General features: G+C 52.3%; 1 protein-coding gene across 2 annotated transcripts in view; it reads left to right on the top strand.

Annotated features, from left to right (window-relative positions):
* ZBTB16 (zinc finger and BTB domain containing 16) overlaps positions 1–23624 on the top strand; it is a 97068-nt gene that overhangs the window by 31211 nt on the left and 42233 nt on the right. For both annotated transcript variants that reach the window (XM_067310149.1, XM_067310148.1), the window contains exon 2: positions 11336–11433. In XM_067310149.1, coding sequence (XP_067166250.1) covers positions 11336–11433 — 98 coding nt within the window. The remainder of the gene's footprint in view (positions 1–11335; positions 11434–23624) is intronic.

Genomic DNA, 23624 nt, shown 5'->3' with positions numbered 1-23624 from the left:
GAAAGGAAATACTTAGAGTCTGAATCTTTTTATAGTGCTGCTACTTATAAGGGTGGTAACCTTCCAGATCACACACAAAATTGTAATACTTCCCCTGCTTTTTTAAGCCTCAGGACTGAAACTTCCAGTGCAGCGCTTACCCTCGTCTGTGTCCTCGCAGCTTGGCCAGCTGCACCCTGGGTCAAAAGATGTCCCCGTGAACACGGAGGCTCTTTCTCCACCTCGGTGCATATATGTGCATCGTGGCTTGGCTTGTGCGCTGAAAAAAAGAAAGAAACTGCTTCAGTTTGGCGAAAGCCATTTTTCCCACGAAGACGACCCTCATGAGCACAAGCCCCTGAGCTGAGCGGTGGTTTGTCTCCGCGTTTTTAGAGCCTTTACCTCCCTTTTGTCCCAAATGCGATGTTTCAGTGACTGCAAAGCATCGAGCACCACATCGTGGATGCCGGTGCCCGGTTCCCCGGGGAGCACGTGGCGCTCGCCGCCACCCATGGGCACCTCCCGTCGTGTTTTTGGACCGCACCGAAATGTCAGTGTGCAACGGCTCCGTCCTGTCCTCGCCACCAAAATCATGTCCTGCGAGAGCTTGTGTCACCTCTGAAGCCTCTCTGTAACCTGGGCAAAATAACAATTCCGTTTACTTTGCAGTATTTAGGTGGAAAATATATATAAATGATGATATTGAGTGGTGCTTTAGGTGTGGTGCTAGGATTCATAAGTGTTGCACAGCCAAAGCATACGGAGATACAAGTACAAAGGCTGTGGAATTCATAAGGACAGATTTCTTTTCTTTTTCCAAGTCAGTGCAGGACTCTTCATGTTGCATTAACGCGTATTTTTATCTTGCTTTTACTTTATTAGGATCCTGAGATTCTGCTTATGTTATGCCTGCCTTATGATTTCCCTGTTGTGCTTTAACTGGCTGCAAAGGAGGTTTGGGGAGGCCCAGGGAAAGTGGTTTGCAAACCTCTGGAGGCTTTTGGTTTTGATCTCCCAACTCCGGGTTGCCTTCCCGCGGTACGGAGCCTTGTATTTCCACTCTGGAAGCACATCCTGGGTCAGCTTTGCTGCCTTTCCCTTCCTCCCTTCTCCAGCCTTCCAACTGAATGCAAGCGAAGAGGGAAAAACTGAGAAGAAATTGCTAGTGTGCTAGAAAGCGAATGAGAATTGTCCTTCTGACTCAAAGAATGATTGAAGCAATTCAGAAAAATTGGTGTGTGGGGGGATATGTGGGTGTGCATGCAAGTGGCTTTAAAACAAGCAATAAAATAACCTGTAAACTGCATCGCCTATCGCTAAGCCTCTCCCGCTCTGTGGCCTATCCTTCCCTGCAGGGCACTGACGTGGGTGAGGGTCAGTGTCCGGTGCTCGGCTCTGCCCTCCTGGACTGGCGCTGCAGCTCCTCGTTTCTGGCAGCAGCAGCGAACTCGCAGGGTGTTTTGCTTCCGATGCCTCCTGCTCCCTCGGCCACAGGCTGGATCCTCGGTCCCCGTGTCCTTCACGGGCAGAGAGGTGGTTCCTGTTCGCCAGGCGTTTGTGGGATCCCTCCTCCTCCGTGCAAGTACCCGGTTCCAGGCTGGATCTTACCGTCCTCGTAACCTGGGGACCACGATGGGTCGTGCGGGCTGTCTGCGCATCGGGGAGAAACGGTTCGGGCTGCCCGAGAGCCTGAGCCGGCCGACAGCCGTGGGGGCCGCGGTGCCCAGGGGCTTCCAAAAAGAAGGCACAGGTTCCTAAACCTCCTAGACGGCACAAGTTGTACTGGCTGTGCTTAAGAAAATCAGATGCAACTACTTCCTTGGTTGCTTTGGTCTGTGCTTTGCTATTCGACTGAACTGAGTTTCCCCATTATTCTCTTAGAAATATATGGATCTAAGGGTGTCTGTCTGTTCCTTTCCTCCTTTTCTAAAATAAGAAGAGAGAGAGAGATCAGTTCTTTTAAGCCAAATGTTTGGTTGCATTTTTAAGACCTTGGGCTCTTTCCCTCGAGGACTCAGGGCAGGATTTCTAAAGCCTATCTTGTTTAACTGACAAACGTCTGTCCCTGTGGGGCTGCAGAGAACATCTTCCCGTGCGTGCTCTGTCCACCCCGGCCCCGGAACGAACCCCCGGCGCTGGTGCTTGCCTTGTTCGCTTCTGGGGGGGTTCGCGCCTTTTTTTTGCTTCCCTGTCTTGGGAGAGCAGGATTCGCCAGTGATTACACGTCATGGGTCTTTTCTCGAATTGCGACAGATTCCGTGGACAAGGGCGGGATGGGGCTAAATAATGATTTATTTGAATTTACATGGGGCTTATACATGGCCAGAGCACAGTGGCATAACCAGTGAGCGAGAAGTAGCAGTGCGGATGCGATTTCAGTCCGGTGTTGGTTAGCGCATTTCTATCAGGTGCTGGGCAAAACGTCACCGTTCTCGCGAGATTGGGCGCCAGCGCGGAGGGGAGCTGCTCCTTCCCGTGCCCGTCGGTCCCTGCCGGCAGTGCGCATCCCCGTTCCCGGTGGCTCCGCTGGCCATTCCCGGGAGCGCTCCCCTTGCCCTCTTCGGGAGAGACGCCGTGCTTATGAACGAATATTGTTTGAAATCGCGAGCTCCGGCATGGCTTTCGTACTTGGCGCAGGCACGTAATAGCCGTAATTGTGGGCTGGGAATTTATGAGTTTGCCCCATTGCAGTGAATAGACTTTGATGTTTGCTTTATGAGACTTGAGGAAGACAGGATATTGAAATATTCCAAATAGCCGGAGAAGTGGAATTGCCGTAGCGTGGGGAAGGAAAGGCACTGCCTCTGCTGTTCACGCTCCGTTGTGAACGGGTGATACAGATTTTGTTCTGCTCTGCTGCTGCTGTTTACCTCTGGTTTTCTTGGCAAGAAGAGATGCCATGTGATTAAGGTCTTTGAATTTTTGAATTTAATTCTTTTGTTAATTTGCATGTTTCCTCTTATTCCTCCCTTCATTTTGCTCTTCAGTCGTAGCCCTTTGGTAGATCCACTTCTACCTTAAAAGTAGGGAAATACGCCGAGGTAGGACTCTTCTTTTAACATTTTCTTCTGCAAAAGTTTCAGAAAAGTTTTGATGCTCTTTTGTTTTCCTCCATGTGTTCTTGGGCTTGGATGAAGACTGAGGCTGAATTCCAGTGAGCAATGTTTTGCTGCAAGGTGCTGCTATAGCACATGTCACAAGATGCTGTTGTAGGATGTAGTCCAAGCACTGAAGAGCAAGAAATGACTAAATGCTACCAGATCCTCACGTACCTTGCAGGATAAATCTGTTGGATGTCAAATCGTTCTTAACAAGAGATTTTTCAAAGCTATCAATGGCATTTAAATACCTAACTCAGTGGAATTTGGCAATTTGCTGTGCCTCTAAAAACCTTTCTCCTTTACTGCAGTACTTCTTGAAGTGTACTAGCTTTTCTGAAATAGTGGTCATACATTTTTGGGATGGCATGGAATAGCTTACCTATGCATTTTGTGCTGGGATTGCTTGGTTATACTGTAAAAAGAGGTCCTTGCTTTGATCACAGAAAACCACAGATAAATGTGGCTTTACTGTTGGGGTAGATCCATGTCGCACCTTGAGGAACCGGCCTCTCTGAACAGGCACCTGTTTGTTCTTTGGGATCGTTTGTGCTTTGCTGTCGCATCCGAGACAGTGGCAGGATGACTAGGCGGAAGCGAAGGCTCGTAGCGCAAGCCTGTTCTCTTCTCAAGCACCCTCAGCTTCAGATATTGAGTCCTCATGGTGCTATTCTAATAGCAATACAGTAAGTCTCCCCAGTTAGTTTGTTAGGGTGCCGCAGGCATTGCTTGCTAGAAACGCCCTGAAAGCAGTTGCCTCCACTGTGCCTTTTCTGATGGCGAGCACAGTCGGTATCGATGGTTTCCGTGATGGCAAGGGGTAGCGTCCCCGTAGTTTTTCGGTCAGTTTTGTAACGTGTGCATGGCAGTGCGCGGTGAGATGTGCCCATGCTGCTGCCCGCGGGCCCGGGGTCTCTCGAGGGGGTGTCGGTGCTGGTACTGCCGAGAAGGCATCGTCGCCTGCTGACCTTTCCAGGGGCTGCGAGGAAGGGAAAGGATGCAGCTTTTCGTTTTAGAGGGACGTTGTCAAGGTTGCCAGAGCAATAAATTCACCCGGCTGAGCTGGAGAGGAGTTCTGCTTGTTAAGACCTTCACGCTGTTAGGAGCGAGCAGCCTGGGAGGGGAAGGGAAGGCAAAGACACAAAAGCAGGACCGCTGCCCCGAGGTCAGGCTTGCCCGGCCAGTCGTCTTGGTGCCGCCCGTTAGGTTTCTCCCCTTTAGGTCTCGGGGTGCCGGCACGAGAGGTTCGGCAGCCCGGGAACTGGGGCGACACAAAAGGAGGATTTCTGCCCCTCGGGCATCCGGGCTGCGCTGCTCTTCCCCGCGGAGAGGCTCGCGTGAAAGGCTGGCAATGAGCATGACGACAGACTAGGCGTAAAGCGTCGGCCACCGACTGACGCTGAAATGCTAGGAAAGGTACGGAGCCGTTAGCACTAAACACCTCGTGCTGGCAGCAGGGCTGGGGTGAGGTTTCCTTACGAGGCGGCGCTTCTGCTCCCTGCAAAGCTGGAGCGAGCGGTTAACCTTGTTGTGAATGTCAAGCTGCCTGTATTTATTATTCGAGCTCCCGTGACGTTTCTCGGCGCTCTGCAGAGCACGAAGCGAGCCGTGCGCCACGATGCTGCGCGTGACGGCGTCCTGCGCCCCGCGCGTGCGGCGGTGCCTACGTATAGAGTTTCATTTTGGAGGTGCACGTGGGAGCTGGCGGCGTTGGCCGTCTGCAACGTCGGCACGCGTGCACTGAACGCCAAGGCTCGTTTGTGGCCGCGGTGCAGGGTTTTATTGGGGTTTTTGCTTTTATTGTTAGAGTTAAGTAGTTCAACAGGTATTTAGCAAAACTCTGCAGTGTTAAAGCCTTTACTTGCCAATAAGGGTTTTTCTTTTTCCTTTTTTCTTTTTTTTTTTTTTTTTGCCTTTCCCCGGTAGCTGTGCGTCCTGCCAAGTCTGTGTGCAAGCCTTGAAATGACAAAGTACCCTTTAGTTAATTGCACAACGGATCGCCTAGAGTTAAAAGTTCTGATTTATATGACTATAGCTCTAACTGCTCAATAACACAGGCCTGTAATCTACTTTCATTTCAAACAGAACTGTGATTTATGGGGCAGCATGCCGCTTTAGCTCAGAAATGAGGTGTTCAACATATGCTCTGTTGACATAAATTTGGAATTTATCGCTCTTGTCAAAACTGCCTGTTGGACAAAGGTGCGTATTAAGGCAATAAATGGCTCAGAATAGTTTTCTGTCAAATTTCCTAACCATTGTATTCAGTCTATTTGAGGGAAAAACATATACTTAAAAGTAATCAAATGCCCCGAATAGGTGCGCCGGGCTCCGAAGGGTCGGTGCGGCGGGGGCTTTCGGCAAAGTTAGGGCCCGTTGCAGAGAGCACCCCGGCGTGGGGCAGCTTTTCGGCCCCCTTTCTGGGGGGGGCCGGGGAAGGAAGGCTGTGTAGGCGAAGGCGGCGGAAGGCGTTCGTGCGCATGGTTTTTAGCGGGCAGAGTCACGGAGCGCGGCTCTGGGGGTGGAAGCCAGCGAGGCTGCTTGGGGCGCACTAAAAGAAACGATTTTTCTTTCTTTTTATTTTATTTTTTTTCCTTTTTCGGGGTGCTTTCAATGCCTTGTGGTTCAGCTTGCTCGTGGGGACTTTTCAGGATGAACGGAATACTTGGGCTTTAATTTTTAGTATCAGGCCACAGTAATAAAGCATAGCTTGTCCTTTTGTACTCAAATTTGGACAATATCGCCGAGAAGCGATGTATTTTAAGGCCCTTAACTTTCTTCTTTTTTTCCCCCTTTTTAAAGGCACAACTTTAGCAAAACTGCAGAAACACATATTGATCTCTTCCCTCAGATCTTAACAGCCCGAGCAGCTGTAATACCTTGCTTACATCTGCCAGGTTTTTGTGCCGTTTTGCAACATCTCCTTAATCCAGTGAGCATAAATAGAACATTTCAATCATATTTTGCTACCAGGAACCCAGCAGATAAAGCGCTTTAAGACCTTGTTGAAAGAGACTGTATAAGATTGCGAATGATAAGATCGTCCTACAAGCAGACACCAAATGAAAAACTTTTGTTCCTGGTGGAAATTTGTTGATAGAGATATTGAAAATAAATTACTCGGTGAGAACTTGAGCATTTTAAAACAATAAGCGGGTTATGTAACTACTGGAAATATCGGCGCCCAGATTTGATGGCCGGTGTAGATCCCAGGGAGCCGTGGCACCAGCAAGATTAATGTGCGCTTTTGTTGCTTCTGACGCCCTGGTCCGTTTTGCCCCCGATTCGCCTCGTTTTGTTGGGGAGGTGGAGGAGGAAGGCTTATCTGCCAGCCCTCCTCCAGGGCCACGGCTGGCATCAGATGCTACTGTCTGTCTTGTCGTTACGCGGCCGAGAATAAATTACTGCACTCGAGAAGATAGTGTAAATTTGACCCGTGCTTGGCCTGACTCACCCGTATCTCTAATGAAACCGCTGCGATTTTGTTGTTGTTTTTATAGGGTCGCGCAATGCAGAGGAACCTAACTTTTTTTTTTTCCTTACGTTTTTCTCCTCCTGCCGTCTGCCTTTGAGCTCTGCCCCACCTGGAGGAGACGCTTTGCACATCGGTGTCCCCCCCTCCGGAAAAGGAGAAGGAAATATTTTTGCTGGCTGGCAACCGAAACACGTTTGGGGTTTCTCTTTTGCTTGCTTTGGAGATAAGCAGGTCTCTCGCGGCGCTCAGCAGAAAACACGTCCCCGCTGAACCCGCGCCGGTGCCGCCTGCCCGCCGGCGCGCGGGGCGAGAAGGCTCCCAGCTGGCCCGTTTCTCCCTTTCTGTACGTGCGGGTTACGGACAAGTCCTGAGCCTCGTGTTCAGCTCAGCGTGTGTTTGGGGGGTTGTTTTTTGGTTTTGAAGCTGGGGAAGTCTTTGTGCAATTTCGCTACTAAAATCTCAGAAACGAACCCCAAGAGAGTAACGTGTTCCTAAAGATTTGGTGCCGCTGACGGGGCTTTTCCATCCAGGACTGTCTCCTCTTGGAGGGCAACCCCTGCCCGCTCCCTTGGGAGACCTCAGTTGGTTTGAAGAACGTCCTAGCTGAGGTCCTGGGTGACCTTCGTCCCAACAAGGAGAGGTGGCAGCACTTTGGAAGGAAGGCATTTTTTTAGCAGAGTTCATCGCTGCAGAACCTAATTTGTCTTCACTTGGAGAAAAGCATCCAGAGAAAGAGAATCAACAGGGAAAAAATGGCCGTTATTTCCTGAAATAAAATGCTTGAATGCAGTCAGTGTAATTATAGATAATATTTTATTTTGAGACGTTAAAAGTATTTGTTATTCTCAAGATTGCTTTGGACAAAAACGTTCTAAACCCAAGTAATACTTTTCTTAAGAATTGCTTTAAAAAAGTGCAAGTTTTACTTGAACTAATTAACCAATTACATTTTAATTCACTGAATACTTTCTGGCCTCAGAGGCGAGCGCTGTAGCTTTGGCAAAGGAGATGCTCTGTTCCTCCTAACAAAGTGGTTTAACCTTCTCTTTAAGTGCAGAACTCAACTCAGCCTTAACTGTGGAACTGTGACAGGCATGTCCATAATTAAAAATGCAAAATTAGAAGATTGTCACTTATTTAGCTGACTTCTTGGCAGTAGGAATCTGTCAGGAGGCTTGTGTTTTATTTATTTTTGCAAGGCAGATAAATCCTTTGGATTCTAAACCTTCTTGGCCTGAATTCGTGCATGACTCTTAATCCTCTACTATGACACAGTGAATTCAGGACAAGCTCGATTAATAATTATATTATTCAGCAAAGTTAAGAGTTGAAAGAAACTTGCTCTTTTCCTTTTTTTTCTCCCTTCTTTTTTTCATTCTTGAGTGTTTGCTCAGTGAGGAACATCCCAGTGCTTCCTTCTGCAGCCTAGCGTCGCAAGGGATGCAGCTTAGCATCCACGGCAAGCTTGCTCACAGGCGGAATATGGGGCTACCTGCTCTGCACATCACCTGAAGGTAGCGTCTGCAATGGTAAATGGCTTCTTACAGAGTGCATCACACTGCTACGCTATCTTGAAATACAATATGGACAGACAGTTTTCTTTCATGGTGCAAGCTTGGGAAAAACTTTTCAGTCTCTGACTAGAGCATTTACCCACCTGATTTCAATAATCTGTCTGTGAGCTGAATTAATAAATTGTCCTAATTTGATATGAAAGAAGTCTCACTAAGAGTGGCACTTTGAGGTATGCAATTCCTTTTGGTCTTCTTAACATAGTAAGCACCTGTGATGTGGACAAATATTTGTGCACAATCGTTTTGCATTGAGAAGTGCAAAGGAATTTCATTCTCTGTACAAATGAAATGACTGAATACTTGCAAGCAAATCCGAGAAGAACAGACTCCATTCCAAGTCTTTTGCAAACACCTTTGCCCATGAATGAAATCCCTGTAGTCGCCTCCCATTTTAACTTGCTTTGGACACCGGTACCTTCTCAGCGTGACGCGTTCGTGTCTGATTGCAAGGAAACCGGACTGTCCACCGTGCTCACGTGGAGATGTCAGGGGAAGGGCTGGGACTCTTGACTCTTCTGCTCTTTCCAGGGAGCGAGGACTGGTGCTAGAAGGGGCGCTCCTGGGTAGGATTTGGTGGTGAGGACTGCGGAGATAACAGCTGGTTACTTTATGTGCCAGGAAAACAGAATTCTCGTGCGATAAAACGGAGCCGTACCATCACCCGTGCCAGCGCGATGGCCCAGAGGTGAGCGGCACTCGCCGTCGGCGTGCGAGCTGCGGCGTTTCTCCGCATCGGGTGGCCAAGGAGCTCGGCTCCCCAGCAGGACCGCCAAAGGACCGCTGCTTTCCCATTGCAGCCTCTCTCCAGGCCCGTACAAGACTCTTTCTGTCTCGCCTTTGGCAACAGCGCAATAAAAATATACTTGCCTTATTGCAAAGTGATGATAAATGGTGGATTTGATCAGAGGTCGGCATGTAGATATTTGCTGTATTACTTCTCAAACGCATACAAATAGTTCTCTGTTTACAGCATCTGATTTTGAAACCCTGCACATGCTTCAGCTGTCACAAACCCTTCCCTGCCATCAGTATGAAAAGATCCTATTAAATGAGGTGTGTCTCTTAAGCAAAAGCTAGCAAACTTGGCTGGAAGCATTTGTTGTTTGGATATTTATTTTTTTGAAACGCTTGTGTCGATTACAAAGCTTAGTTGGTTTGTGAAAACAGTCTGTTTATCCACATCTGACGTTATGAAATAACCAAAGCGCTGAGCGTTCGTTCAGGGCATTTGCTATTCCGTTTGATGTTTCCCCGTTGAGTCGGCGCGCAATAGGTGTTTGCAAGCTGCCGCTGCGACGCGTCTCTGCAGCGTCAGCGGGCAGGTGGTTTGGGGCCGAGCAGCAGCCGGCCCTAACGGTGGGGTGACGAATGGCCTTGGGAGCGGTGATGCACAGCAGAACGCTGCTCGGAAGGATCGAGCGGCCGGTGCGAGGTCGGGATCGGAAAGGAGGCCGCGTTGGCAGGGCTCCTGCGCCGTCTTGCCCAGGCCATGACTGTCCCTGCGCCTCTGAGCTTAGCGCGCTTGCCCGCTGCATTGACCGTGGTCTGTGCTGCTGTGACATGGCTCCCGGATTGTAACGACAGCGCCTGGAACGTGATTGATTTTGTTTGTTTGTTTGCTGTAGTCTGGCATGGACAATACTTCTGCCCGGGTCTGTGCAAACACTGCCTGCTAAATGTTATTTCGCTTGATAGAGAGCTCCAATTTGCTGCGGGTTGTTACTACCCAAAGAAGGAGAATAAACATCTTCGCAGGAACGGGAGGAAAATCCCGCGGGTCCCGGCTGGCGCGGTCCAGCCCGGCGGCGCTCGCCCTCACTTCCTGGCTCCGCTCGGAGAGAAGGGGGGATGCACGGGGGCTGCACGGGGCTCGGCAGGGCCGCGCGTGCCTCCCGCTGAGGGTCTCCTTGGCCTTGCCTTGGGCGCAGACACGGGCGTGATGTGCAAGCCGATGGTGCCGTCGCGCCGTCTGGACGCGCGGTCCTCCTCTGCGGTCCTAGCTAAGGAGCTGCGTGGTGCGACGCGCTCGTGTTGTGCTTTGTGCTTGCAATGCTAGGAAGTGGTGAGTGACTTGTTTCCTGTTTGCCAGCCGGTGATTGCCTTCTCCCTGTGATTTCTGCCAGGCTCAGTTTGGGGGGAAATTGGGATGTGATTAAAAATGCGTATAAACAACCTCTTGAAAATTTTTTGGGCTAATGCTACATGTTTTATAAAATGCCTGGTGCGTAGGAAAGAAGTTTGTCAAAACAGATTTTGCGTTAACAGCGAGAGTGGCTAACAAGCGGAACGGGCCGGTTGCCTGTCAGCAGGTCTTTCGTGGCCAAAGAGCTCTCTTCTTCCACAGACTCTTTTATTCAATTTAAGTTAGAGAGAAAAACAACTTTTCCTGGTCTTTCAACTCCCAGTTGGTTTCTTCCTTTGAATGACCAAGCTAAATTAGTCGAATGAATGGAAATGGAGGAAATGCTATTTCTTCACCTGCAGAAAACTCTATGGTGTCAGAAGCTGGGCTGGCACATGTTTGCAAATGCTGAGTCTAGGTATTGAACCGTGTCTGGCTCCACAGCTTGGCTTCTTTTTTTTAAAGTATGTTAGTGGCAAATACATTTCTTGAATATATTTGAATAGTTCATTGCAATTTATCTCAATAGGTTGAAGTAGTTCAGTGTAAACGGTCATCATTTCAGATTGATGAGGTTTGTTTAGAGAATCCAACTGAAAAAACGATGACAAATATTAACCAGGAGAAGCTAATCTGACCCGTCCTGAAAACTCGGACATCAGCAGCTCCCATCAGTGCTTTTGAAAAAGTGCTTTTTAAACGAGAGCTGGCGCCCGGCGTCCCCAGGGTGGGCGAGCAGGTCCCTCGGGGCCGGGCCGGGCGTCTGCCGCACGGCCGCCGGAGCAGAGCGGAGCGGAGCGGGGCGCCCCGCGGCACTGGAGGCGCTGCCGGAGGTCTCTGCCGCCGCTGGCCGGGAGAAACCCCGCTCGGCCCCGCTCCGTCCCTGCGACCGCCTGGCTTGCTGCGAAACGAGTGTTTTTGTGATTTGTGTTCCCACCGAGTTAATGAGGAAATTCACGGATAACGTGTAGATGTCATGAAATATTCAGAAGGTTCTCAGTGCTCCGTTTTAAATAAACGTCCCCCCTTTACCCTCTCCCCTCTCCGAAAAACACGAGAGGACTAATCCATCTCTGTTTCCCCCCAGGAAGCTGCACAGCGGTATGAAGACGTACGGATGCGAGTTGTGCGGGAAGCGGTTTCTGGACAGCTTGCGCCTGCGGATGCACTTACTGGCTCACTCAGGTACGTTGGGGCCGGCGGCGCGGCGGAAGGGAGCGCTCCCCGCGTCCGCGATGCCCACCCAAACGCGGTGGGGCCGCCTGGCTCCCGCGTCTTGTCTGCGAGAGACGCGTGCAGGGGTTGCTTCACCCTGCTCCGAGCAGCAAACTGCAAACTTCTATTCCGGTGCCAGTAATCTGAATTTTTTTGAGAGTTTGTTTTCAATTCTTTAATTGGGGAAATATTTTCTGGGCTAAGCAGCTTGGAATAACAAACTTAAAATACCACATGGCTGCTTGTTATTCAGTTCTGTATCTCCCCTCCTGCCACGAAGAGGTCTCGAATAGCGTGTGTATTCCCTTCTCTGCAGCTTCTGCGTGTGTCGGTTAATGGGCCTGTGTCCCAATACTGTATTCTTCACGTACAAACACCCATTGCAGTTTCATTAGCAAAACTGTTGCAGAATTAGGTATTCTCTGTCTAATGAATCTAACTATCAGCTTCAAATTATGCAGGCCCTTTAATTAAATAGATATAGAAAGGTTGGAATGCTAAGCTAGTGAGAAGACTTTGTGTTCTGCAAGTTAATTTAGACCAAGATTCCTGTTGGGCATGCAACCCCATGTACAGCTAGGTTTTTTATTTAAAAAAAAATGCAGGCAGCCACTGGACCCGTTTGCTCAAATGTGCGTAGGAATCCTTGTCCGTGTCCTTGGAGTCACCGCAGTGAGCCGAGTGCTGAATTCCAGCCCTGCTGTGACCGGCTGCTGGCTCCGGGCTGGAGCTCGTCCCTTACCTTGCTTCCCTCGCTCCCTCCAAAGTGTCGGGAGCGGCGTAATTTGGGTCTCCTCAGAACTCAGTGGGGAAAGCAGTGAGGACTAGTTAGCATCTGCCCAGCACTCTGGAAGCGTGAAGCATCCTCCTGGTTGTGGGTGCAGGGAGCTGGTAGCACGGGGAAGGGAGCAGCTGGAGGACAGGAATCCCTAGCTCGGCCTCTTGCATTTTGGGGACCCTTTCCTGACCTTGGAGGAACATCTCTTCGAAGCCCTGAGAGCTGCTCCTGCAAGGCCGGAGAGCCCTGAACTCTGCACGAAGGGAAACTCATAGATTTTCCTAGCAGGTACCTTCAGCAGGCACCTCTGGATCCATTTTGATGTATATCATTAACATCTGGATCCTGGCGGTCCCGATGCAGAGAAAACAAGCGAGCCCTTCCCGACGCGGCGGGTAGCCGGCGTGGAGGGAGTTAGCTGCAGTGCTAACCACAGACACGCACGCAAACGTGGCACAAACCGCCGGTAAAGGAAGGATGCTCAGTAAACATCCGCAGGTTTTCGAGCGCTTCTCAAATTGTCCTCTGTGTGGGATGAGCCTGTTGCTCTTTCTCCAGGGTTGCTGCGCTGATGCGCGAGGTTTCCGTGTGGTTTTGTTTGGGTTTTTCTCCCGTGCGTACTTTGACCTGGGTATTGACTGCTGTCTTTCTTTTAATCCTCGCTGCTGCGGTACGGCTTGGGAAGGAGGAGGGGAGCGCTGGGAGCAAGGCAGCGAGCCGTGCTTGCCAAAGGCAAGGCTGCAAGGCTGGGTGCCGTGCCGGGGAAGGGGTGAGGTCCCGCTGCAAGCCGGGACGGCAGGACGTGGCCGCGGTTGGGGTCTTCCAGCACAAGCCGGCAGGGTGCTCCTGGCCCCGGCCGCGTGCCGTGCCTTGGGGACGCCTCTGCGGTGCGGTGCCCGAGATCCCAGGGCCAGCCTGAGCAGAAAGGCTGCTGGCTGTCACGTTAGCTTCTGCAAAGTCTCCCAGGCCCTGCCCGCCTCGAGGTGCTTCTGCGTTTGCTTCCTCCTGCCCCTCTCCCTCCCTCGCCCTTCTGGCAGCAGCGTACTTAGGGCACTTCTATACATACATGTTTTTCCCCACTGTGCCTCCTCCGCGCCTGCATTAGTAGGGGAGCTGACTGCAGGAGCTTCGTAGCGATGAGTTTGGGCAGGTGGCAGGTTTTCTTGGGGGGGTTTCTAGTTGGCCCCGCTGAATTTCTGCCCCCCAGCTTTCGGGGGAGACCGGGGCAATCCCCGAACGGAGGCAGGTTCACCTCTCGCTCCTGACGCGGGCTTCCCAAGCGCTGCTGGCAGCCGCAAGCGCCGAGGCAGCTACGGCGTTTGCGGGGGCTCGCGCTGACGGCTGCCCGTCGTGGTGTGGTTCGCGGGGTGTCCCCCCACCCCCCCCCGCCGCACGCCTGGCTGCCCCGGGCTCCGCGCACCCCGCTCCGCTCGCCGCCCGTCCCTCCGCCTGCGGCCGCCCCGCTCGCTGGCTCGCGCCGCTCGTGTTTGTTATTGTAGTTTTGGCTCCCGGCCAGTCCCTGGCTGGCCGCCAGCTTTGTGGGTACAGTATGTACAGTGAACGCTGAGCCAAGTTTGTCATCGCGCAAGATTAATTTTTTTTTCTGATCTGGCGAGGGTGGGGTGAGAGGCAGAGAGAGCTGCTCTAGCGCTTGAAAACAGCCGCACGAAGTTCCAGCACTGTTATTTATTAAAGCATGGGACCTTTGCACCCCTCTCCTTTCCTCCCTGCCCGGTCCGGGATGAGATGAGGTTGCACTGGAGGGGCAGCGCCAGGTCCTGCTTGCAGCGCTAGCGTGCTGAAACGACGCTGCGAAGCCGGTCTGCGGCGTGCGCGTGTTGACCGTCCGCTCGGTTAGAGCTCGCCCTGGCGAGGCGGCTCGTGCCCCCACCCAGCAGCTCCCCCTCCAAAGGCCCCGAACGCCGGTGGTGGGAAACCTTGAGTTTAACCCAAGTTTTCGTTTGGGGTGGATGTGTTTAACTCATGAAGTGTTTGTGGGGGAGAGCTGCTGGTAAAGATGGGCCTAGATCAGCCCAGAGCAACCCAACCCATCGATGAACGAGACCCGTCCAGGTGGTCCTGGAGCCTTGCTTCGGGCCGCGAGGGCTCTGCCCCAGCTGGGCGCCGAAGTCGCTGTCCTCCCCTCCGCTCTCACCGACCGGGGCCTCAGCCGCTCCGTGCAGGCAGCCGGCGTGCGAGCAGGGAGATGGCGGAGTTGTCCTCGTCCTCCAGCCGTGTCCCGGCTGCGAGCTGCCCCGTCCCGGGCTGGGTCTGTGCGTGCGTGAGCGAGCGGCGCCGCGGCGGGGCTCTGCAGCCCCCCGTTCCCGTGGCTGCGCGTGGGCTTCGCCGGCACCCGCAGCGTAGGGTACCCTTGAGAAATCTCCCCGCGAGAGGGCAAGTGGGGAAAGGCTTTGGAAAAACGCCATCTCCCAGTAAAGCATATAGCTGCTGTCTTCATGCTTTAAAGCTCATGTGGGTGTATTTCTTATGGAAACTTATTGTGGGGAGACGTGAATATTGCGTAGGTAGGTGTAATAGTTGTAATCCTCACAAATGCCCAGCCAGCCCTATGGGGCTTTGTGGTGCTTAATGGGATGCTGAGGTTATTTGGCAGTGTTATCTCAGCAGCTTTCAGGTGCATGATAAATACTCCACCAAATGTTTACATTTCAATATAAGCTTACCCTTAATGAAGTGTAAAGTATTTATGTATGTGCTGTGTGGTTGCATTAAGGCTGTCTATTCCTAAGTGGAGATGTGCTTTTAAAAACTTTAAAAACATATATGAAGAGAATAGCAGAGTTCTTTCTCTCCCAGAAAAGTTGCCAGGGAAAGTGAGAAGCTCCTGACTTACTGGTCATATGGTTTATAAACTCTGTCGACCGACCCCGGGCAGCTCGCTCAGGACCACCAAGTGCATGCGTAGCTAGCTTCCCAAACACGCTCAGTGCATCCGATTTTAAGCGGGCGCCTGCACCCTCAGAGGGCGGTTATCAAGTAACCTGCTTTGACCTGATGTTCATCCCCTGCTGCCCCTGAAGTCCTAGGCCTCGTGCGCCGGTGGCACGCTGTGCGCGCGGGAGCCTCGCTTCGTGCTCCTGCCAGGCTGCGTCCCGGGGAGGGAGGGAGAGCTCTGCGCTTCTCGCTCCCTTCCCCTTTCCTCCTTGTCGGAAATCTCTCTGCTGGGCAGATGGAAGTCGTGGGCTTTCTCAGCCCCACGCTGCAGGTGGGGGCAACCTCTGGTAAGCGTTGCGGCTATGCTCTGCCGGACGCCATGCCAGCACAGGTGTTGCACGTGGACAGTTGCATGCCGCTCCGCAGCAGACAGGCAGCGCCAGCACCGCTGCCCCGACGCTGCGTGTCCTTCCTGCAAACAGCTTTCGAAATGCCCCAGCGTTGTGCAAGCTTTGGTAGCCCCACGCGCGTGAGAGCCTGCAGCTTTGGAATCGCCCAAGGAGTAAAGATGCTTCCCTGCCGACGCTTAGCGAGCTGGTTTCCCGGTGCATTTGCGGAAGGAAGGGTGCCGTCCTAGGAAGGGGCGCCAAACCCGGCCTTGGAAAGAGCACGCTTGAATTTGTCCGTCTTTGACCCATTTGGGCTGTGGCTGCCAGCGACATAGCTGGGCCCGGGGATGAGGATGCGCCTTTCCGTTTGCTGGAGAAGCAGGTCTGGGGAGCTGCTGTGAGGCTGCTGCGGGCGGTCGCTGCAGAGCGCCCGTGGTCCTGTCGCGGAGGTGTCGGGCGCGGGGAGGGCAGCCGGCCTGGCTTCCTCCCAGCCCAGACACGCCGAGCTCTGGCCGTGCCACGAGCAGAAACGCAAAGCACCGACCTGCCCTTTGGCAATACGAAGGGCTCTGTGCGGGGACCGGGGCGCAGGCTGCGGGTACGGCCGTCTCGCAATGGGTCCCCGGACCCTCAGGAGCAGGAGGGAGGCCTTCTCCTGCGCGCCCGCCCCGGCAGAGCCCGCGCCGTGCCCTGGGAGACGAGCGAGGTGCCGCTTCGCCGGGCGCTTGCGCGTGCAGGCGGTGCAGACCCGGCCCTTGCTTCCCGCCGGATCTCTTCTCGGCAGCTCGGAGCCGCCCGGTTAGGAGGGCTCGCGCGGCTCAGGGCTCGACAGCCGCGGGAAGAGCTTGGGGAACGGGTGCAGGCGTTCGCGGGGAGGGTGGTCCCCGGCGAAGCGGCAGCGGACGTCGGGGAAAGGCGAGGCGGGCGCGGAGACCCGCTGCCCGCCCGGCGGGGCTGCTCTCGCTGGCTCCCGAGGCGGTGCCGGCTCTGCGACGGGAGCGGAGCGGCGTCCTGACAGCTGAGGTCTGGGGCCCGGCTTGCAGGAGGCGGCTGAGAGCCGAAACAAAAGCGGCGGTGGCGGCGGCGCGGGAGCCATTGCGGCGCACCGGCTGCTGCCGCGCGCTCCCAGCCCGTCCCCCTGCCCCCGGCTGCCGTGCCCGCCGAGCGTTTTCGGGGGACGGGGCTTATCGTGCCCAGATCTAGCGCTGCGGCTGATTCATTTGCTGCCTATCTCTCTAATGAATGTAAACTTTTCTTCCTCTTCGTGTTCCGTGGTTATCTCCTTATTAAGCACTGAGCTCAGGAAGATGCTTTATCGCCGCGTGTCAGAGATGGAGGAGATAGTTCATCTCGGTGCCGGTGCTGCCGGGGCGGATGTGTGTTGTTATTGTTTGCCCCCGTCAGCGGTTGCCTCGATGTAAAATTAAGCAGAAAGGGAAGCACTAAGATTCTTTGGGGATTTTTCACCCTCCCCCCGCGTGCCCTTCCCCCTCCCCCCCCCCATGTTGGCCGGTATCCCAAACTTATTCCCAGAGTGATGTCATCGGCTTGCCGGCAGGTCTGGATGTTCTGCCAGCATTCCAGAGAGTTTATGATCATTCGCAGATGTGCATCCAAGAACACACTGTACCCAAAGCAGAAATTAATGCAGGCTTGACTGCTGGCCAACCCTCATACACAGGAGAGAGGAAAAAAGAAAACAAAAACTGTTTAATGCTGTTTATAAATTATACACTGGCTGATGAAAAATACATTCCCCCCCCCCCCTTCTGCCTCAAGAGTCTAAGCTGAGACTAGAAGAATATGGTTTGCTTTTTAGCTCCTGTTTTGGCTGGAATCCTAGACCCAGCTGCTGATTCAGAGCCAGCTTATTTTTTCCCCTTTACCTGATGAAATATATTTATTTTTCATCCGTCACCGCTTCTCCTTTCTCCCCTCTTTTGGCTGCTTTTTGTTATTTAAGGTGTTCTGCTGAGCTTTATGCAGAGTGTGATGCCAGGACCCATTACACCATAGTGCTCTCTGTAGCAAATAAATCTTATGCACATCTGTCTACATTAATACTGCTAAATATATGTGATCATCACAGTGCAGCCCATTTTCTTTCAGGCTCCTCGTCGTGCATGCTAGATGGGAAAGTTCTCAAAGTTCACTGTAGGTCATCGCGCCCGAAACCCTCCGCCCCCACCCCGGGGAGGGGAGAGCACCAGCGCGCCGGTACCTTTCCACCCAGGTTTCGGGTGAGCGGACGTGCAGCCCAGCGCCCTCCCCCCGTGCCCCATGGTTCCTCCTCTCCATCCCTGCCCGCACTGTGCGCGATCCATTTACATGGCTTTTGTGTTTTTTAATACTGCTAATGTTTATCATTTGCCCAACAGGCTTGACAGATTTTGTTTCCTGTAGAGCATCGCGGCTTTAAAGCCCCCTTGTTGCTAAGTAGCAGCCTCCCTGTACTGTAATGGGCTGATTTCGTATTCCGTTCAGCACTGTATCTTATTTTTGTATGCAAGACAAAGTGTTTTGATGGAGGACGATTGCAGAAGTGTCTGGAGGCTGTTTGGAGTTTTATGGGCTGTATAGTACACTGTGTGCTTTCTGAACAGAACACAGGCTGTTGAATTTTGGATTGGATTTGTCATTTTTTCCCCTCTGAGAGGAGGCTGTCAGATAGAACATTACTTTAAGGGTGGAGGAAAAGTGGGAATTATGTAATAACCTTTCTTTTTTGTTGCTAAACTAAAATTGTTGGGTGTTTTTTTTTTTTAATCTGAAAATATCCCCTTCTCCCCCTTCTCTCCCCTTGCCCCCAAACAGCGTTTGGATTTGCATGTGGCTAATGAAGTTTATAGGATGGTGTTGGTGGCGCTCAGACAACTCTCCCTACCTTTCATCTATTCTTTCCTCTAGAGCAAGGTTTCCCCTTCCCACGTGCTGCTTCTCTGCTGACCGGCTTGGGAGGTGCTGGTGGAGAAAGGCTCCTTGAGCATGAGGGGAAGCCGGGCCCCCGCTGACGGCGAGCGCCCGTCCGCACGCGCTTTCCAGCCTTGCGTCCGGCGAGGGCGGCCGGGCCACGGCAGGGTGGCGGGCGGCCTTCACCCCTCGGCCTGCTTGCGGGCGGATGACTCAGTTGGGTGATGTGGCACCGAAGCGCCTCGGCCCCGGGCAAAGGTCCCGGCCGGCGGCCAGCCTTCACCCCGGCCCCGGGCAGCCGTGTCGCCGCTCCCGGCCAGCAGCGTGCAGCCCCCGCGAGCGGGTCCCCCTCGGGAGCTCGGCGCCGGGCGAGTAACCCCGAGCCTTCGGGTGCATCGATCCCCTTCTCCTCCAAATCCTCTTGCACTGCAGCTCACAAACACCTTCGTGTTCCGGAGGGAGCCTCTCCAGGGGGGCGAGCATCCGGTGAGGATGCCTTCGGCGTAAGCGCTGTGGTCCGGGCTATGTTTGGGTACATTCTGTTGCTCTGTGGTGATGAGTTGGCAAAATACGTAGAAGTGATTCAGTTTTCTTCCCTGGAATAAGCATTCCTTCTGCACTGCCTACATCTCGTCTTTTCATCTTTTCTTTTTTTCTTCTTCTTCCTTCCTCTTTTTTTTTTTTTTTTTTAAGGTAGGTAAGGACAGCTAGCAGCCCGTCGCAAAGTGGCGTTTCACCTTTCCTTCGTTCCTGCTGAACGCTGGAATTGGCCACCCCGCATCCGCCGTGCTGGGCGGCTCCGCGGATGCCCGCGGGATGCGGCATTTGCAGCCCGCGGGGGTCTTGCAAGGGGGCCGCTGCGCCCTGCTCTGGGGGAAGGGGCACGGCCTGGCGGTTTGCAGCAGCAGCGGAAGAGCCGGGTCGTGCCGGACCTTGCAAACGGACGGCCGCGACCCGAGGAGCCGCCGGGCCGGGAGCACCACCGCCGTCCCGCGCGCCTGCGCCCGCCGCGCGCCCTCGCAGCCTCCCGGCACACGACGGTTATTATCCGCCTTCCTGCGCGCTGCCTCCTCGAGAGCCTTGAACAATTGTCTAAACATCTATAATAACTTGCTACGGATCTAATTGCGCGGAACCGAGGGCGCCGCCGCCGTACACGGCTATTTGCGGGGAGGCGTATAATCCATACGGAGCCGAGCGAGGGCTCTGCGGGCGCCGGGTGTCCTGCGGAGCCCAGGCGTCCCTTCCAGCGCGGCCGGAGCTGGCAGCCCTTGTGCCGACCGGGACAGGGGACGCCGGGAGCCGGAGGGCGGCTGCGGAAGGAGCGCGGGAGCGGAGGTGCGGGGCCGCCTCGCGCCCAGCCCAACGCCGCCGTAATAGCGCCGCACACACCATTACCTTCCAGATTTAAAAACGAAATGAGCTCATCATATTTGGTGACTTACGCTGACATTCATGCTCGATTTGCAAGTCTGTCTTTACCTTTTAAAACCTGTTCCTTTTTTTTTCTTTTTATATTCAATTATTACATTTTATGACACTTGAAAAAAGAACAATGAGAAAAAGCCTTTTGCCTTCCTAATTCCAAGCTGATTTGGTAGTTTGATCTTTTCTGGCCCTGTTTAGATTCTTTTATTTTTATTTTTTTTTGTGTAAAGTACTAGAGATCTGCATAACTGTCTCTGCCACTTGGGTGAAATAGAGGAGAAGGGAAATAATAATAACAATAATAATAATAAAAATAAAAAAGCAGCTTTATGTGGGCAAAAGAAGAAAACAAGAGAATGGGGTAGAGAACAGGCTAAATTTAAAATTGTAATTGGCTGACTTCCACAGGCTTGCGGGTGTTTTAATGACTCATAATAACTTCATTTAAAACCAGCTGAGCAGAAAATAGATTGGAGAGGAGCCTCAGGCCATTATGGATTTGTTTTTTTTTGACAAGCTCTGTTTTCGGCAGCCAGGAAGGCACTCACAGAGGGCTCGGCTGTTTTCTCTCTCTTAGAGTTGGTGGTCTGCCCAAGAGAGATTGTATAGAAACCAGGGCTTGGATTTCTTTTTTTTTTATTTTTTACTGATTAAAAATAGATGCCTTGAGGTATTATTTTAGCATCACTGTGGTTTTTTTTTTCTTTGCACTTTTGATGTGGTAAATGGAACATAAATAAAATTGTTTTTGAAATTACTGAATTAATTAGGTAGTAAAGCAACGACAGTGCATAAATTTACTTGGCAATTTTTTTAATCCATATTTTTCTCTCTCTCCACCCTCCTGCCAATTACAGCACTTTAATAATATATAATCCCAAATTTTTATTAATCCCTCGTGCTTGGCGGGGGGGGTGGTGCAGAATAAATTTTGCATCATACTTGCGGCATTGTCGCTTCAGAAAATATGCGTTGTAAAAATCACGGTTGGAGAGGGGTCGGATGCTCTTGTCGTCACGCGTGTCCCTTTAGAAGTCCCTTCTCTAGGTGGCCAGGCCGGGGCTCGCTGGGTTTTGGAAGCCCGCGGCGGGTTGAGCTTCGTGCGTCTGAAGCATCTCTGCAGTCCCAGCCGCCGTTCGGCTCTCTCTTGGCCACCGGCCCCGTAAAAGTTTATCGCAGTCAGGGATGGCTAAATGGGGCAGGAAAACAGTGTTTTAGTAGAGTGTAAAGTTGATTTGGAAGGTTAATGAGGAACTGCGCGTCTGCCCTTGTAGGGAAGGCAGGTTTCTGTAGGTGGCTGGGCACCTAAGCAAAGGGCTGGACCGGTGGCATTGCATTTTTCTTCTAAAAATCCCTGTTTGAACAGATGTGCTCTCTTGATAAGGTTTATAGCTCCGTACGAAGCCTGGTAGAAGGGGAGGGAACAGAGCGCCCCTGAAGCCAGAGTGTTTGCGGTAGAAACAATCAGTTTGGTCTTAGTTTTATGTGTTAGCAACGTTAGAAAGTCCCGCTTTGCAAAGGTGCATGCGACCAAGCCAGCCGTCCCTCGCCGCGGCTTCCCCCCGCTCCGTCCCGGGCAGAGCTGCTGGTGTTCAGGCGCTCGCTGCGATGCCGTTGCACCCTCGCGCGGACCCTAACGCTGGGGACGTAACGCGGTGAAAACAGCTACGCACACAAGCCTCTACCGTGACCTCGCAGCGGCAACAAAAAGAAACCAAGAACTATTCAATGGTGGACTAAATTCCTTCTTTCTTAGTGAACCCTTTGTGTTTCAGGGAAAAAATATGTCTATATATATCTGTATATTTTTTTTTGAAACGATGGAAATGTCCCTGCTGCACTTGCTGGAATGCAACACCTCAATTATGGTGAAAGGGGAGAAATCAAAGCTATGAAACAGCCAAGGAGCTTTAGACATGCTGCCTGAGCCACAATTAAGGTTTCAGGAACACCAAAGGCAAGCAAACGAGTGTCATTTTTAACCAGTTAGAACATTTTACTACTTCCTAACATCAGAAGTGTTAAAACTGGAGAGCCTATCTCTTGTCCTCAATAAAGTAATTAAAGTGAATGGGTGTTGGGAAGTATTATTAGGTTGATAGTGACTAAAAATAGAAAAGCTCTGCTTTCAGATCAACTGAGCCTTTTCTGAAGGCTTAGAGCTGTCCTAGTGGTATCGCTTAACTGGAACCTTTAAGTTGAGTCTTTGAGACTCAGGATATTTTGCAGAAGATACAGTCGAACGATAAGGCTTGCTGTTTGCTTTATTCCAAAGTAAAAGTTGAGGCAGACAGCTGGCAGTTGATCAATTGTCTCAGCATTTTGCAGTGTAAATGCCCAGGGGAGTCTGAAGGAATCTATTCTTTCTTTTAAATGCATTAAAAATAGAGAGGGCTCGGGGAGTGTGGTTCTTGGGTGTCCTTGGGATATAAGGTAAGAATCAGCAAGGGCTTCGCCCTCTGTTTGCTGCTTGCGGAAGACATAGGTGTGTGCTGCCGCCAAGTCCGCCCGGGTTCGGGTTTGGTGCAGCTGCACAAGCTGACGGCCGGGTGAATACATGCGAGCCGGCAGCATCCCTCGAGCCGCGGGGAGCGAGCCGGCAGCATCCCTCGCGCGCCGGCAGTGCATTTCCCTGGCAGAAATTCTTGACGTGGCGGTTTCGGGGATCTAATTTCCGAGAGCCGTTTTAAAGCCGGGCGCATCATTCATACGGTGTCATTAAAACAAGCATCGCTCATCCTGGTGTCATGACACTGTCAGGCCGAGCCCCCCGGGGAGGACAACCTGCCCCGCGCGGTGCCGTCCCCCCGCTGCTTGCGCGCTGGGGGGCTTCGCCGGTGCCGCGCTGCCCCGCTTGTCCCCGTCGCGGCAGCATCCGGAGCGTGTTTTGGAGGCGTCGGGGTGGCAGCGGTCAGATGGGGACAGATGCGCTGCTCTTCCCTCTGTTCTGTATGGTTACGATGGGGGGAAACTTTTAAAGTGAGGATTGGGCTCGGCTTAGCCGTTCTGGATGGAGAGTCTGCCGGGTTTTCCTAGGCTTTGGCTGCCCACCTGCAGACCCCCTCGGCAGCGCCGCGCCGGCAGGCGGCGATGACTCTGCAGAAGGGCCCGAGCCCGTGTTTATGCCAGCGTTGGGCCGCAAGGACCTTTATGAGGCAGGAGCTGTAAATCCGCGCGCGCGGTATGAGCGCAGGAGGCAGCGCGTGTGCCAGTTGCGAGGCTTGCTCCGAACCGCAGCTGCGCCCTGGCAGCACGCTAAGTCCCCTCCTGGTGGGGGATCATCTGAAGAGATCTATACACTGTAGGCAATACAAGCCATTTACTAAAAATACCCCTCCAAAATGTCTGTTTACATTTTAATGGACTAATAGTTTTTATGGGTGTTACTTTAAAAAAAAAAAAAAAAAGAGAGAGAGAGGGGGAGAGAGAGAGAAAAAGCCAACAACAAAAAAAGCCCTGACACAGCCCCTTGATGTATTGCTTTCAAATATGTCATGCTCCCTTTAATAAACATCTAACTGTTTTTTCTGAGCCCTGTTATAATAAGCTCAGATGTTGGATGACATTTTTCCTGGTGACTCACATAGTAAAATTAACCTTGAACTATTTACATATTCAGTCGCCGTAGTCTCTCCTCCTCCTCTCCTCCGAGCGTGTGTACATTACAGGAATTCTGGCGCTGTATCAGTTTTTGTTTTGTTGATTAGAAAAAAATTCCCTGCCTGGAGTACACATCTACTTGAGTGAAAGAACACACAGTA

This window comes from Apteryx mantelli, chromosome 23 (genome assembly GCF_036417845.1).
Source record: "Apteryx mantelli isolate bAptMan1 chromosome 23, bAptMan1.hap1, whole genome shotgun sequence".
Taxonomy (NCBI): domain Eukaryota; kingdom Metazoa; phylum Chordata; class Aves; order Apterygiformes; family Apterygidae; genus Apteryx; species Apteryx mantelli.
This window is presented reverse-complemented; position numbering and strand designations above follow the sequence as displayed.